The 17081-nt window shown below is 42.3% G+C and overlaps 1 protein-coding gene across 1 annotated transcript in view; it reads right to left on the reverse strand.

The window, feature by feature from the left end:
* The window catches only part of TMEM123 (transmembrane protein 123), a 34662-nt gene extending 19762 nt beyond the window's left edge, over positions 1-14900 (reverse strand). The window contains exons 1-2 of the mRNA XM_074957183.1: positions 14623-14900; positions 4048-4110 (exon numbers count right to left, since the gene is read on the reverse strand). Coding sequence (XP_074813284.1) covers positions 4048-4110; positions 14623-14707 — 148 coding nt within the window. The 5' untranslated portion in view covers positions 14708-14900. The remainder of the gene's footprint in view (positions 1-4047; positions 4111-14622) is intronic.
* Positions 14901-17081: the final 2181 nt, after the last annotated feature.

Genomic DNA, 17081 nt, shown 5'->3' on the forward strand with positions numbered 1-17081 from the left:
AATCAACAGAAGGACTCCCACTGATTCCAATGGGCTTTGGATCAGATGCTAAGGGAAGAAAATACCCCACAGATGCTGATTTTCCTTCAATACCCACAAATAAACCAATCCCCAACACGTGCCACCCCAACAACTCCACTCTGGCTATGTCTCCTATACGATGTGCAGGCTGTACTCTTGAACCCCAACCACGGGGAGAGCAAAGACGATGCTGGCTGGCAATGCAGATTGTCTTTCTTTGAAGGAGCCATGTAGCTCCTTTTCAAATGAAAGACATGTTCTTTACTGAATTCTGGGGCTGAACTGGAGCAGTGTCTCCTAACTGGCTCCTTGTTACAGGAAGGTTTCAGACATCCTCCTAGGAAGATCTTCAGACATGTAGAATTCTATCATACAGCAGTGCTAACTGCTCTCCTACTCCAAAAGATAAAACAAAACAGGAGTCATAGGTTTTTATTTTTTAAAAGTCCATCACTTCCAAACATGCCAAATTGAATAATGTGTAGTAATATATATATGTGGTTCAGTGTGTCTGCTCATGGCCTATATATATATATATATATATATAGGATTACACAGATGTGGTTCCTAGGCCATGAGCAGACACACTGAACCACAATACACAAACCTTGAGTCACCCCCCAAAAATGTCTGTGCTCTTATTCAAAGGGATTTTGATAAAGTCCCTCGGCACGTTTGCACTCTCAGTCCCATTCTGAATGTTTTTTCTCATTGTACCAAGACGATAGTGCTCAGTGACACAGTAAGCCTTTTCTTTGCAGAAAAGAGGTATATTTTTTATACGCCAGCCTCTTGCAGTTTATTTAGTTTCAATCATTTCCAAACGTGAAGGGCGAGCTTTTCAGAGGCACAAAAGGGAATTAGTGAAAGTCAATCTGAGCTGGGCACCCAACTCTTCTTTTGTGTTTTGGGGGGAAAAAAAAAAATCTTATCCGTAGTATTTTACCAACCAATCCAAGATGAAAGAACATCAGAGAGCAACAGAAGAAAAACATCTGTCCTTTTATCTTTCTACTTTGCCTGTTCATTTTCCCCTAAAAGTCCAGCTGTACTCTGATATGCATAATGATAAACATACCTAGATTGCATTATTTCATATTTATTACTTAAAAAGGGAAAACAACTAATAATGCAATTAAATGTCATATGATTTTGTTTTATTTTTAAAAGATGAATCACAATTCTTATGCTGGTATGAGCATGACAGGTTACCTGCGTTTAAAGATATATTGGACACTTTCAGTCAAATATTTAGGGTGAATAAAGAAGGCATCAATTCTGAATACTAATTTTTAGTGCATATTCCGACTCACCACAAGTGTGTAAAGATCTAGTGATACATCCAAATGCATCCATAATTTTAAGCACCATAGTATGACACGTTTAATAATTATCACTCGATTGCCTCTTAAAATAAAACCAGTCCTATTTTCTCTCAAGGAAACAGGATTCTTCTATTCACTGCTAGCAAGTAGAGAAATTTTTCAACACTGTAAAAAACATATTCTAACGAAAAACTAAATGACAAAATTTGGAGTTGAATCACTAATTAATTCAGGGAAGTTCTGTTATGCAGGAGGTCAGACCAGAGGATGACAGTGGTCCCTTCTGTCCTTAAAATCTACGAATCTGTTTCAAACAAGGTGTGTGTGTGTGTGTGTGTGTTAGGGCAGGTCTACACTACAGGGCTCAGCTGACCTAAGTTACGCAACTCCAGCTACGTGAATAACATAGCTGGAGTTGATGTAGATTAGGTCAACCTTTTGCGGCATCTACACTGTGCTGGGTGGATGGGAGAAACTCTCCTGTCGATTTACCTTATGTTTCTCCCGTCAACTCCGGTACTCCACCGGAATGAGAGTGATCAGCAATCGATTTAGTGCGTCTTCACTAGACCAGCTAAATCGACCCCCCAGTCATGCGTCAATCCTCTGGTAAGTGGAGACAAGCTCTTAAAGCTTACCTAGATTGTAAACTGAGCAGAAATGGTCTTTTTGTTAGGTTTGTACAGTGCCTAGCACAACAGGACTTTGGCCTTTACTTTACTTGCTACCACAATACAAATAATAATAAAGCTAGTACCTCTACAGGAAACCTGGATTTAAGAACCATCTAGAGTGTGAACACAATCCACATTTGACAATGGTTTCATATGTGATGTCAAGCTCTGTTGCAGACAGGATACCTGTAAGATACTAATCTCTGTGTTTCCTCTTTCATTCATGCCTATGCTTGCATGCCTGAGTAGGGATTCTGCAAACAATGAAATTAAAACATGCACCATTTCCAACACTACCCAAGGCTACCAGGCTTTGGTAAAATTATGTTCTGTTCTCCCTTTTTTTTGTACCCACTATTGAATCCCTAAGTCAAAATGCTAACGGCTATGGAGAGTGCAGATGGAGTTTTATCTGTATGAATCACCACATTCTTCAGGACAATATTCAAGACCCAACAGGAATTTCTAGTAATGAGCCAAGTGAGAATGTTCACAGCCCACTGCTCACCTCCCTGATTGCTGCAGGTCTCAGGGCTACTTGGTAATCACCAAGATCTACAGAAATAGGAGTACTTGGAACTTATTAACTGATTTAGAAGTAGCTCTTAAAGATATAACAACTCCTTGATTTACAGAGCTCCTTGAGGCAGACACTGTTTTTTTCTTCCATGCTGGTACAGCACCTAGCTCGCAGAGGGGTCCTGGTCCATGACTGAGGCCCCTACATGCTACTACAATCCAAATAATAAATAAGTAGTAATCTACTTGTGATATTAAAGCAAATAATAAGTGACAAAAATAGACATAGAGTGGAAGAAACTAGACTTCCTTCTCTTCCCTCTTTCAAGTGTAAAATTTCAGAGGGCCATGACAACAGATTATTTTCTAATGCTTCTTCAACACACAGTGGAAAGTGGTATGATGTGCTAGCTCTCAACCAACCTTTTACTGACATGGTGAAACATGTCTGTGCCAAGCTCCCACAAGAAACGACTTTTGAGTTTCTCAGTTCTCTTGCCATGATTTGTTCTTTTAATAATGTCACGTTGCAACAACCCAAGGCTGGAATGTTGCAGATCAAATGAGATGGATAATTTGTTTTAGTAGCAGATTAAAAATTGCATAGAAAATTCATACCTTCAGCCCTGCTAAGGATGGGGCAGGGGTCTAGAGTAGGGAAGCATAGTTTTACAAGTTTCAGAGTAGTTTGTTTGTATAAGGTTCTATGTCTACAGCTCCCACCCATTAATTATACACATTGACTTATTTTACCATAATACACCTGGCAATATGAACCCTCTTGCTCCCTCTAACGATAAAGCATTAAAGTCTGAATAACTTGTATTATAAACAAGGATTTGGGGGCCTCCAAGCATGAAGGCTCTTTCCCCAAGGAATGGGATACGGAAGCTGGTGGTATATCTTTAACAGAGTTACTCGCTCCTCCTGCCAATATCTTGTTTGAACTGCAGTGTTTTGTGATATAGGCCCCATGGAGACAGCGCACGTTTCCATGGCGCATCTACCCTGGAGCCTCATCCTAACAGAAATTTCTCTCTCTTTCCCTGCCCCATGACACATGGATTCCCACCTGTTGGTTACATTCACAGGCTACTACAGAGTAGGAAAATTCAAACAAATATCCACTGCTTGCATGACAGCCTATTCACTGTTCTACTGCACTAAAATGGAGTGTGTTTGCTAAAGTTCAGAACAACCAAGAAGAAAATTAATCAAGGAGCTTTAGATTTTGTTTTCTTGATTCTTCTCTTCCTATGGCATTTGGGAGCTCATGGCTTGTGGCCAGCAAGTTACCTAGAATGGTGTCACCTTTAATTTTACCAATAAAATAAAAATCTATCTTGGGAGGTCTCTTAGTTGTGCCATCCCATTGCAAAAATGTTAAAACCCCCATAAAATGCACTGTTTCAATCGCGGTCTATGGAGTGTTGTCTAATTTTTCCGTTTGGGTATTTTTGGTGCTTGCCTATATAGTACCAGCAGGAAAAGGGTTATCAGACACTTACCACACGCTGAAGTATTTGAAGTGGATTGTGCGATTGTGGTTGGAATGGATGTACTTGTAGTCCCTTCAAAGAAAAAAGAAAATAGTGAAAGAATGAACTCTTCTAGCATTAAAAACAAGCCACTTTTGCGCAACCATAATGTACTGCAATTGAATGAGCAAGTCCCAAGGGCATGCACATCTTTTCTTCATGACATCCAACTGCAGGCCACGACTGGGGTCAGGGCAGAAAGCACAGTCACACAAAGGGTGGGTCTTGTCCTATTGCAATTTTGCCATTGATTTCCCTTCCAGCAGGATCAGGGCCACTTTCCTTAAGTCCAGTGACCCCTGTCCTTCATGGGTTGGAGCCCTGCTCACCTGCCTTTTTACTAATTGCCTCTTTTTTCTCCCTTTCCCCCTTCACTTCATGCTCTGTCACAGCTGCTGCATGTGGCCACGTTCTGACTGCCTGGGTTTGGATTTTTGCATTTTGGATTTTTCCCTGTTTTGGTTTTTTCCCTAGTTTTGGTTCTGAATATTTTGGTTTTGTTTTCTCTCATGGCCCCCGTCACATTCTCTCCTCTCCTGCATTTGATTTAGGCAAAGTCTACAGTCAAAATAGTAATGTCAGTTAGGGGTGCGATTTCTAATGAAACTTCTATATTGGCAAAAGCCCTAGTGTAAACAGTGATACTGGCATAAAAGTATTTTTGCAAGTAGGGTTTATTTTGCTCAGGGAACTGGTATACAGTAGTTTATTCTTTTTGGCCATCAGAAGCTTCGTCTACATTGGAAAGGTTTGCTGTGGTAGCGGTGCAAACCTTTTCTGATGCAGATTTGGCCTTACGTCTCCATTTTCTCCTTACCCCCAGTCCCATTTTTAAAATTTATTTATTGTTTGTATTACTGTAGCATCTAGGAGCCCACTGTGCTAGGCGCTATACAAACACAGAACAAAAAGACAGTCCTATTCTTTCAGTTTTTCACTTCCTCTCTCCCAACTCTCTCTGTTTATCCCTTCTGTCTTTTCAGATCTCCCGCTCTCTACATGTTCTTTCCCATGGTCCCTCCAGCCCCCATTTTGGTGTGTCCCCTCTCCAGTCCTTGTGTCTTAATGGGGCTGTTACTCTCCACCTATGTTTGGGGCTGTTCCTTCCCTCTCTTTCCCGCCACCAGTTTTGGGCTGTGTCCCTCTCCTCATTTAAGGATCTCTGAAGCTGTGGCTACCACATGTTCTTTCTCTCTTCTCTCATGTTGCTGGGGCTACATAACCACTGCCCTCCACCTCCTTCCATAATGATTGCAGTGAGAGAGCATACTGTAAAGAGCTGCCTGCGGGGAGGGAGGGCTAGAGGTGGCAGGAGCAGGACAGAGAACCAAGCATGTCCCCCTTAAACGGTCCTGATGTTCCTAAGGTTTGGAATCTCTGCTCTAAACCTCTCCCTTCCAAGTGATTCTGTAACAGCTGCACACAGGCAATTAGTGTGTTAAGGTTTAAAAACAGATTAAGCAAATTACACACAAGCAAGCATGTGCACGCGCACGCACACATGCACACACAGTTTGCTGTGTAATTTTTATAAGACTGACTTCCAGGCATTCTGTTTGGCACATATAGAGCAATAAACAATGCTACAGAAATGCGACACGGGTATCTAATACTCAGAAAAGTGATATTAATTACTGTACTTGTCTAGCCTACTACATTTGAGAAATAGTGTGTGATCATTAATAATTAAACATACAAGGCCTGATTCTTCTTTTGGCTACAATGATTTTACATTTGTGTAATTCCACTGACACTAGTGAAGCCACCCTCACTATCACAGGCCCTGTACTGGGGGGCAGAGGAATGGGTGAGCATTCCCAAATTCTCACTTGTGGAATTTCTTGACTTCTGAGTGATTAACCTGTGCCACCTTGGTACTATGTTCTGACATGGGTTACACGCCCATGCATGGCAGTGAGAATCACCGACACCACCCTACGTGGCCTGCCTGGAACGTGGACCTGGGAGAGCCGCTGTAACTAGAGTAGCTGGGAAGGAAGTGGTTGGGAAGAGCAAGGAAAAGGACAGAGCCTTGGCTACACAGCCCTCCTTGTTGGCCAGTAACAAGTTACAGCAGCAAGGAAACAGGGGAGGAACTGATTTTGGAGTGTGCCTCTGAGTCAAAATGCTGTGTGGAGTAGTGCTGCACATATACCACCCATTAGGGTGGATAAAAATCAATGCTCTAGAAACAAACACAAAAAAACCAAGCAAGAGAAGAATTGTATTTAATTTGGATTTTTTAAATTTAAATTAAACATAGGTTTATTTAAAAAAATATTTATTTAAAATTATCTTCAAGTTAACACCTTATGTTAAGGGTTACATTTATTATAATCTATTCAAATTATTTAATTAAATAAAAAAAATATTAAACAGCACAGTACACTCCTGTTTATCCAGAACCCTATTATCCAAACCTCTGCATTATCTGAACCCCTTCCTGGTCCCCCAACATGAGAGACATGCTCTCTATAACACGTCTCTCATGCTGGGGGACCAGGAAGGGATACAGATAACATGGGTGTTCGGATAATAGAGCAGAGACCCCTATCCAGGATTGCGAGGAGGAGCAGGACAATGAGTCCCTGGCGGCAGCATGGCTCCTCCCTCTCAATTATCTAAACTCCCAGTTAGTCAAATGAAACCCATTTTCCCCAGGCGACTCAGATAATTGGGAATATACTGTACACTTTTGCTGCCAAGTTTTAAAGGAAGTCAGACCACTGAATTGGTGGAAGTCACTGGCTAAGCACCTGGAACCGGGATCTGTTGATGTGCTAAACCAGCTTTTGACTGCAGTAGCCTCGTCTACAAGTGCAGAGAGAATATTTTCTTCATTTCAGTTTATTTAACCAGTTCTGTTCAATGACTAGTTCAGTCAAAGTTAAGAAACCAACTACTCAGGAAAGTTAAGACAAATCAACTAGAGCTGTGAAGTTAATGAGCATAAATTAAATCCTAAAGAGGATTAAGCTATAGCGAGCTAAAACCAGTTCTGAATCAGAGCACCCACACAAGAGTTTAATTCACTTTAACTTCACAGCTTTCACTGATTCATTTTAACTTTTCTGAGCCTCCTCTCTGTAGCAGGGTCAGCCTAGTGCTAGCACATGGGCTACATACAACTGTTAAGAGAAAAGAGGTGAGAGAAAACAAACATGCACGCAATAGAAACTGCTAAATTTGCACAAGTGATTAGGAGACTTCTGGTGGTTACTGATTTTTGTGACTTAGCAAGAAAACAAGGACAATCGAGGAGATCAGTGATCCTGCATGGCAAAACATACTGTTTATTACTCTGACAAGGATAGTTTAGTTCTGATTATATGTGACAACACACCATAAAATATACATCAATGTCCTGTAATCCACTTCAGAAATACAATACAGGCTTAGTAATAATGAAATCTCCATTCTTACTTCCCAGTAAAGATCTCAGAATGATCAGGCTTGCAAATCAGTGGGGTGAACTAGTTCCAGCTGTATTTTAAACCTAAGGTACCCATTCAAAGTGCAGTGTAGCAAGGCACTTTGATATTATGATGGGACTGATGTAATGTGTAGAATACTTATTTACAACAACAGTGAAATTTCCCAGACTGGTTACGTAAACAGCAGCACAGGAGCAGAGTTAAATTTTTTTCCCCTAGAAAGGACCCAATCCTGAAGTTCTTACTCAGAGTGTAAGGGGGTGGGGAGTTTGCCTGAGAGAGGCCAGCAGGGTCAAGCTTCAGTTTCCCTGACAGTCCAAAGAATGGATTTTAATTCTGTTAAAAGTTAATTTATTGTAATAGTTGTGTCTCTGCTAATGTAATGACCACAATTTATAAGTTCTAGTGATGACATTTTATATGCAAGTTCAATCATCTGCTTTTTGAATGACCTACTTTTAATTCTATTAAAAAAGTGTATTCGTTATCTGATCTACCAGCTATTTTATCAGTCACTCTGCTGTTTCCCTTTGCTAGTGTCATCTGTAGATATATCTTGAAACATGACTGTTTGTGGTCTGCTCTGCTGAAGTGGATCAGCTGCATCAAGCTGGCCTAGCCTGAACGAAAGAATGTTTCCTGTGGGGATCTAAGATGGTGTCTGTCACGATGATTTATTCCCATCTCCTGAAAACACTTGTAGTCTATACCACATGCAGTGTCAAATCTCTGACACAAGCTAACTTGGATAGACCAGAAACAAAAACTTTCATACACAGAGAATCAGTCAGTTGTTCCAATTTTATGTGGAAAGGGTCTCCGAGTAATTTCCAACTGCTATTTCTATGAGCGTATCGATGAAATTGAGTGTGATAGCGTATATATAGAAAGTGGAAACCTTCATGTGTGTTAAACCTATGCATAACTAGAGGGTTGTGCACTTTGTTGCTTCTGTAGGCTAAGCTCACAGCACACACCTGGCTCCTTGCATTCTTCCATCCCCGCCACAACCTCCCTGTATCTCAACCTGCCATCCCCCTCTATTTCAGGGACTCTCTGTAACCCCAACATTCCTCCCTTATACAGTAGAATCTTCGAGTTACAACACCAGAGTTTCGAACTGACCAAGCAATCAACCACACGCCTCATTTGGAACCAGAAGTACACAACAGCACACAGCAAGTACAGTACAGTACTGTGTTAAACATAAACTACTAAAAAATAAAGGAAAAGTTTAAAAAAAGATTTGACAGGTAAGGAAACAGTTTCTGTGCTTGTTTCTTTTAAATTAAGACAGTTAAAAGCAGCATTTTTCTTCTGCATAGTAAAGTTCCAAAGCCGCATTAAGTCAATGTTCAATTTTAAACTTTTGAAAGAATAACCATACCATTTTTTCAGAGTTACAAACATTTCTGAGTTATGAACAACCTCCATTACCGAGGTGTTTGCAACTCTGAGGTTCTACTGTACCACAGGCTCTGGTAGACAGACAGACAAAATGCAGCGGAATTGCTTCACTGGGCCAAAAATGTCTGAGATATGCACAGTTCTGTCACTTGCATAAAACGAAGAGGAGAAAAATTTACAATGTGTTTTATTCTGCATATTAAAGAAGGCCCTGATCCTAAACTGTGATGGCCACTCAAACAGAGTGTGCTAAAGCTCTGCAGTTGGGGCTATAATAGACTCTTTTCCTCTACAGATCACTCACCAGCACTTTGTGATTGAAGTTATGATTGAAATGATGACTGAAGGATTACTCCTGCGCTTAAAGTTAAGCATATGTGGAAGCGTTTGCAGGATCAGGGCATGAGTCTGTAGGAGTAATCCAAGTGTTGCATAGAGCTGGTGCTATATATAATCTCACATTATGGGTAGTGAGGATGAAGTTAGTTTTCATCAGAATCCCAATCTAACTTTACCAAAACTGAAGCAACTGGTAGGAGACAATGACAAAATAGGCTAGATTCAGCCCTGAGTCACTCAACTTCTACCAACATAACTCAGAATGCAAGGACCCTGGTACTCCAAAGTTTAACCAGAACAACTTCTGATACTGTGACACCATGTTATAACAGAAAAAAGATATATTAGAATTGGAAAAAGTACAGAGAAGGACAACAAAAATGATTAGGGGAATGGAACAGCTTCTGTATGAAAAAAGATTTAAAAGACTGGGACTTTTCAGCTTGGAAAAAAGACGACTAAGGGGGAATATGAAAGAAGTCTATAAAATCTTGACTGGTGTGGAGAAAGTGAGTAATGAAGTGTTATTCACTCCTTCACCTACCACAAGAACCAGAGGACACCCAATGAAATTAATAGGCAACAGGTTTAAAACAAACTAAAGGAAGTACTTCTTCACACAACACACAGTCAGCCTGTGGAACTTGTTGCCAGGGAATGTTGTGAAGGCCAAAACTATAACAGTGTTCAAAAAAGAAATAGACGAGTTCATAGAGGATAGGTCCATCAATGGCTTTTAGTCAAGATGGTCAGGGGTGCAACCCCATGCTCTGGGTGTCCCTAGTCTCTGTTTGCCAGAAGCTGGGAGTGGATAACAGGGGATGGATCACTAGGTAATTGCACTGCTGTGTTCATTCCCTCTGAAGCACCTGGCACTAGCCAGTGTCAGAAGACAAGATACTGGGCTAGATGGACCATTGGTCTGACTCAGTATGGCCACTCTTAGGTATAAAAACATTGGGGGGAGGGACACCTCTTTCTCACTCCCATCTAGAGATAAAGAAAGGGAAGGTGGCTGTGACCACTCTGGGGCCCTAAGCTCCCAAGTTGAGAATCCACGATCACAGGAGCGATCACAGGGCTTGGTACCAGCAACTCACAAGCAAGTGCACATGTCCATATGTCAAGCATAGCATTGTACAGTAGGGGTATGTGGCTGGTTTTGCCAATGTTGAACGTTTATAATGTGTCAATGTTCAGTTATCTATCTTTGGATGTAGGTGGATGAGGACACAAACACAGAGCAGAATTTTGTCTGATATAACTTAACTCTGCATTTCCACTTTTTTGTTTTTAAATGCAACCATAACTCTGAATCTCTGGGATTTTACACATTCATAAATTGATTTTTTTTATTTTTAAACCATAATTTTCTAATAAAGTTTTCTCCTTAAATATTTGACACATATTCATAACTTAGTAGCAGATTAAAAAAACACGATCAATTTGAAATCACAATTCTATCTGAAAACCTATTTCTCTCTATTTTCTCAGGGCCCATTTACTTTGTGTATTTGACAGCATTTTGAGTACTGTCAGTTTCACACTTTCCAGTGTACTGTCAACTAGTGAATCATTTTCATCCTTGCTGAAATAGACAAACATCAACAGGAAAGCAGAAAAACCTGCCCAACATTTTTGAACAGAATTTAGATTTTTAAAAAGTCAGAACATAATATTTAAGGGGTACTCTATTAGCAACTGACAATGTTTTAAAATTACCTAATATAAAAAAAGGTCTTTACATTGACAGTGTTCCTTTATGTTACTCGTCTTGGAATAGAACTTGTAATTTCATCACTATATCATAGTAACGGCCTGATCCAAAGCCCACTGAAGTCATCTGAATCTTTCCAATGTCTTTGGATCAGGCGCTAATAGCTTATTTTTCTACACAGTCAGTTAAGCACAGCTCATAAATATCACATTTCTCAAAAAAGAAAATGCTATTTTACAGTTCATGGAAAATACAGATAATAAAAACAGAACTATCTTCTTTCAACATTTAACCAATATTTGCCAGTCAGCTTGCTTACCAGGGTTTTATATTGGTTTACAAAGACAAATCATGCTGTTCCTTAGGTAAAACAGAACCTCCTGCAGTGTTTCATTGTATGACAGGGTCATAATGCATTACAAAAAGACAATAGACAGGTTACAGCATATGTTCCTTCAGAAGAGCATTTTTTTATCCAAGGGAGAGTTGTTTTCTACTGAAATGGAGACTTTAAAGCCTGTCATATTCCTCCACCTGCTTTTTTAATTCTATTTTTCATTGCAGTTTCACCAAAGTAAACTCAGTGTAAAAACTTTTACTAACTGTTTCAGAGTGGTAGCCATGTTAGTCTGTATCAGCAAAACAAAACAAAAAAAAAACCGCACCGAGGACTACTTGTGGCACCTTAGAGACTAACAAATTTATTTGAGCATAAGTTTTATGCCCAAATAAATTTGTTAGTTAGTCTCTAAGGTGCCACAAGTACTCCTCGTTTTTTTTTTTGTTTTTTTTTTAAACTGACTGTGTATCTGTAAGACGAGAAACAATTCAGGATTGCTAGACCAAGTGATATTTCACTTTAGTTTCTGATGTCAGGTTGCTTTTTTGCAGATTATTTTGGTTACTTATTGAAACAAAATTGTTGTGTTTGTGTGGGACTCCTTGAAAGTAATTTTTCTGGGATTCTATCTGTCTAGCTTTTTACAGCCATCCTTATGGTATGAGTGTTTTCAGAGGGTTATCATCAGTGTGGACTGAATCTGGTGCTTTCACAACTTGAGTTAAAGAACTCATCTGATGTGAGACGGCAGCAATCTGTATACTTGCAGGGATCAGCCACTTGAAGCAAACATTATTATAAGCACCAGACCAGTGCAAGACAAAAAGGGGCCCTTCCTTACATAGAAGAGTAATCCCACAACTGCAGAAAGAGCAGCAGATACCAGTCTTGCCATAAATGTAGCACCGCCTTAGGGCATTTGCTGATCTTCAGCTGGGATCGGGAAACTATTTCCTCCCTCCCCCAATTTATGACACTATACTACACAACCAGCCAGGAATATTATGGCTCCCTCCTCTCCTTTCTCTGACATCTAGTGTAGGCCCCTAGGATAGTTCACTGGAAGGACCTTGATCTAGGCACCTTGTTCCATTGTTCCAGTTGCTTCTGTCAGCTATGGTTTCGATTGTACTGATCTCGTATATGAGTATCTTCTCTCCCTATTTCGTGTCCACATAAATTAGTATTTTTCTTTGTTGAAGGGAAGAGGGGATAGTGGAATTCAAAGCTGAACAAGAAAACAAAATCTAGGGGAGTTGTTTCCTTTTCTGCTTTCTTGCAATGTACAAGAAGGTTTATGGGAATTTTTTTTAAGGAAAGAAAGGGAGGGGGTTCTACTTGTTTTTTCACTTTAGCAGTATCAAAAATGTCAAATCTTGTCTCCCGTTTTGTTGGAGGTCTCCTTTAGAGGAATCAGAGTTATGGATTGAGAGCTTTCAGCTATAAATTGAAGGGGTTAGGAATTGATTCTTTAACAAAAGACCTTTCTCTTCCAATCGTTTGTTAGACATTTGAATCAAATGCATCTTAATAGAAACCAAAAAGAAAGTTTTAAACACTGTGATTAAGAGGGGAAGTGATTTTTATTCAGTCATGTTTTGCATCCTTAGTATCTGTGAAATCAAAACCTACTAGACATCCATAGGATCCTCCAAGAAAAACTGGGAAGATATGACCTGAATTTCCATTGTAAAGAAAGCAGCAGACTGATTTTTATTATTATAATTATTTTAAAAAAGGAATACACATTTTGGGCCTTTTTATACATCAAAACCACTTTTCTTTTCCTTTGCAAGACACCTTTAAAACAGACAGATGGCGATTCTCTCCAATAACATAATTTTTTGGTCTGGTTTTCTGAGCTTTTGCTTCTTTACTGACCCAATGGCTAATACAATTTTATTCTAATACAATTTTATTCCGATTTCAATTCCTACCCTAGACATCTTGCAGGTCATAGAACAAACAGGTTATGAGATTATTTCTGCAATCTCAGTGCCATGGTTCAGATTTTATTAGGAAAAAAGTTAACAATGTAACCAAACAGTAAACATGATAAAACCAAAGGTAAACTGTGTGTTTGAAATGAGGGTAATTTTGGAAGTGTGCACAACAGATTCCCAGACTCTGTACTTTAGCTATGTTTCAGAGTAGCAGCCGTGTTAGTCTGTATTCGCAAAAAGAAAAGGCGTACTAGTGGCACCTTAGAGACTAACCAATTTATTTGAGCATAAGCTTTCGTGAGCTACAGCTCACTTCATCGGATGCATTCCGATGAAGTGAGCTGTAGCTCACGAAAGCTTATGCTCAAATAAATTGGTTAGTCTCTAAGGTGCCACTAGTACTCCTTTTCTTTTTGTACTTTAGCTAATCCATCTGAAGTGGGCATTGCCTGAGGGTAAAAGCAAACCTGGTCCATTCCCTCCCTCCGTCCCTAAGGGAGTAAAATTTCTATTTGGACATAGCTTAGCATGTCATCACTTACAGAGTGGATAAGATGTGCACAACTGAGCCAATAAATATGATACCATCACTCAGTAAATGCAGATCGTAAATCTTTCTGCACACTGTAAAACTGTAATCCTGATTGCAAAGTGTGATTTTGACATAAAGTAGCCATCTACGCCTTAGATTAGATCATCCTAGAATGGTGAAAAGCATCTTTTGCAAGTGTCTTTGAAAGGCACAACACACTTCTGCTATACCTGTATTTGATCCCTTATCTTAAAAAGCCCCAGTGTGCAAAACAAACTAAGATGATGACTGCTCTAGTTAGAGACTAACACCCCCTTAGTATCCGTGTGGTATGAAAACTTGCTTTTATACACCTGCATGACCAGAGGCTCCCGGGACTCTAATGAAAGCTGGATTTACATCTCTCCAGGCTATCCCAGGCTTCGGAAATACAAGACCGTTTTAACTGGGACCTCAGTACAGCGATACCCGAACAGCAGCCAGGCAGTTGTGCCAGGACGAAGGGCTAGGTTTCTGAGCAACCGGTCCTTGGCATCTCTCGGACACAGTTTAGGAAGGCAGCAAGCCGGTCCCTGCTTTCAGAAAAGGTTGAGGAACACTGAGCTAGGTGAGCTAAGGCCACTTCCAATGTCCGGGCAGCCCCTACAAGGAGCACTCGCCAGACTGCTAGGTCTCCCCGGTGATTTGCTCTGCCAGGGGCCCTTCACCCACGTGGGAGGCGAGCAGCCGTCAGGGGCCCGGCAGGGGGCGGTTCGGGTCCCACTCGGAGCACGGCGCCGGCACACAGGGCAAAGCCCCTTCTGGGCGCACCGTTACCCACGGCTCTGACTTACCGAGCGCGGCGAGACAGGAGGCGGCGAGCAGCAGCAGCAGCGCCGCCGCGTGCAAAAGGCTGACAGCCCCCGCGGATCGTCTCATGGTCCTGGGAGGGAAGGGGGGGCGGGGGTCTGCCCCGTGCCTAGCCCTAGACAGCCCCCAGGGCAGGAGGCGAGGGCCGAGCGCTGCTGCTACCTTGCGCTGGCCGGTTGCGCCCGCCCCAACTCCGCGCCTCTCTGCGAGCAGCCAGGCGGAGAGCGGGGCCCCGCGGCAGGGAGCTCACGTGGTGGAGCTGGCGGGAGCGGAGGGGCGCGGCGCGGCGCGGCGCGGCCCGGCGGGGGGGGGACAGGCTGAAGCGGCGGCTGCCTTGGCGGCAGGGGGCGGAGGAAGCGGTTCCCGCCCCGCTGCGGGGAGCCGCGCCTAGGCCTGTGGGCTAGGGACCGAGCCTGGGAGAGAGGCCGCCGGTGGCCTTCCCACGGGCGGCGCGTCCCCTTGGGGCTGGGGGGGGCTTCGTTTCCGCTCTGCTCCCCCCTGATGTGCCCCAGCCGCGTTAGGGACGTGGCCACAGGCAGGTGGGCACGGGGAGGTGGGGTGCAGAATTCATTCCCTCGGGGCAGGATTCAGGGTGAATGCAGCCCCTCTCCTTGGAAACTTCCTCTCCGCTCTGCCTGGCAGGAGCCAGCCTTCCCTCCCTCCCTCCCTCCACCGTCCCGCCCGACCAGCCCCGGTGGAGGCTTGTCAATCCCCACCGCACCTCAGAAAGAAAAGGAGTACTTGTGGCACCTTAAAGACTAACAGATTTATTAGCGCATAAGCTTTCGTGAGGTACCGCTTATGCTCAAATAAATTGGTTAGTCTCTAAGGTGCCACAAGCCCTCCTTTTTCTTTTTGCGAATACAGACTAACAGGGCTGCTACTCTGAAACCACCACACCTCAGTCCTTGATTTCCACCCCCATGAAGTCAGCCAACCCTGGAAGGCAGCTGGCCAGCGAGGATCAGCTGAGTGCTGCCTGCTACTCGGCCTTTGCGGGTATGTCTACGCAGCGTTTTGGAGCCAGCCTCAGTCAGGGTGCTAGGTCTCTCAAAATAGCTGTGTTATAGATAGTACTTTTGGTGTGGTCTGGGCTCCAGCTCTGAAGTCTCTGTCCGCTGGGTTTCAAAGCCCCATCTCCAGCCCAAACCACAACTTCAAAGCGCTGGCTGCGTACAGCTCTTTGTAGAGCACTAGCCTGATTCCTGCTAGCCGAAGTCTGTTGACGAGGCTGAGAGGGTGGCTCCAAACTGCTGTGTGGCCCAGTAGGTCTAAAACTTTTTTTTACTGGTGATCCCTTTCACATTGCAAGCCTCTGAGTGCGAACCCCCCCCCCCCCATTAAGTTAAGCACACTGTTTAATATATTTAACACCATTATAAATGCTGGAGGCAAGCGAGAACCCCTGGGTGTAGACATACCCTGTCTGCCTGCTCCGTTCAGGTTCTCTCTCAATATGGGGACTTGATCCCACAGATCCTCCTGTCCAGTCTGAAGGCAATATTTTTTGTGGGATAGCACTGATCAGGCCTTTTAATGCACTGCAAGGGCTCAGCATATATTGCATCTACCATGTTAGCAGTATTTCCAAACCCAAGCATTACAAAAATCACAGGTCAGGCCTCAAAAAATCATTAGTTTGGCTTAAAAATCATGAGATTTTAAAGAAATAATTTAATCTTGGACTCTAATTTCTAAATTTTGAGCCTTTCAGGTGACCTCAGGTCATATTTTCAAGCTTTTCTCTGCAATCATGAAGGCTAGAAACTTACTTTTTAAAGGCAAAAACTGACTCACACATAATCATGAATCCAAGAGCTAGGGCTTTGAGGAACAACAACAAAAACTGAAAAAGTTGGCCACACTGGTTGTTAATCACATGGAACCTTGTCCTGAGAAATTCTCAGCATCTACAACTCCCACTGAAGGCAGTGGAAGTTGATGACACTCAGCCTTTTGCTCATTGCTTAGCATCTCGCATGCCGGCCTTGGGAGTTTATGGATATAGATTGAGAGCAACAGATCAGCAAGTGTGTGAGTACATTTCAAAATGCTAGCTACTCCCTGCCTCAGTGTGCACCATAAACATCAGGAATGTTAGGAAATAAAACTATTTTAAGTTGTATTTCCCAATGGTTATATTCCTACAATTTGACTCTCCAGGCATGTATTACTACACATTTTTATGGCTTGCGTCTAGGATGGGTCCCTTCCTTTGAGTAAGCTTTATGTATGTCACATCATTTCTTTAAAAGAACAAACAAACTCTCTGGGTACTGTGTATGCATGCATGCGTGTGTCTGATCCACCTGGGTGGAGCTCTCTTGATTCCTTCTATCTGTGTAGAGTACCACTGAAACAAATATAGACACACAGATCTACGTGTGTGGATCATTTTTCAGGATTAGGGCCCAGATCCATAAAGGTATTTAGGCTTCTAACA

Source organism: Natator depressus, chromosome 1 (assembly GCF_965152275.1).
Source record: "Natator depressus isolate rNatDep1 chromosome 1, rNatDep2.hap1, whole genome shotgun sequence".
Taxonomy (NCBI): Eukaryota; Metazoa; Chordata; order Testudines; family Cheloniidae; genus Natator; species Natator depressus.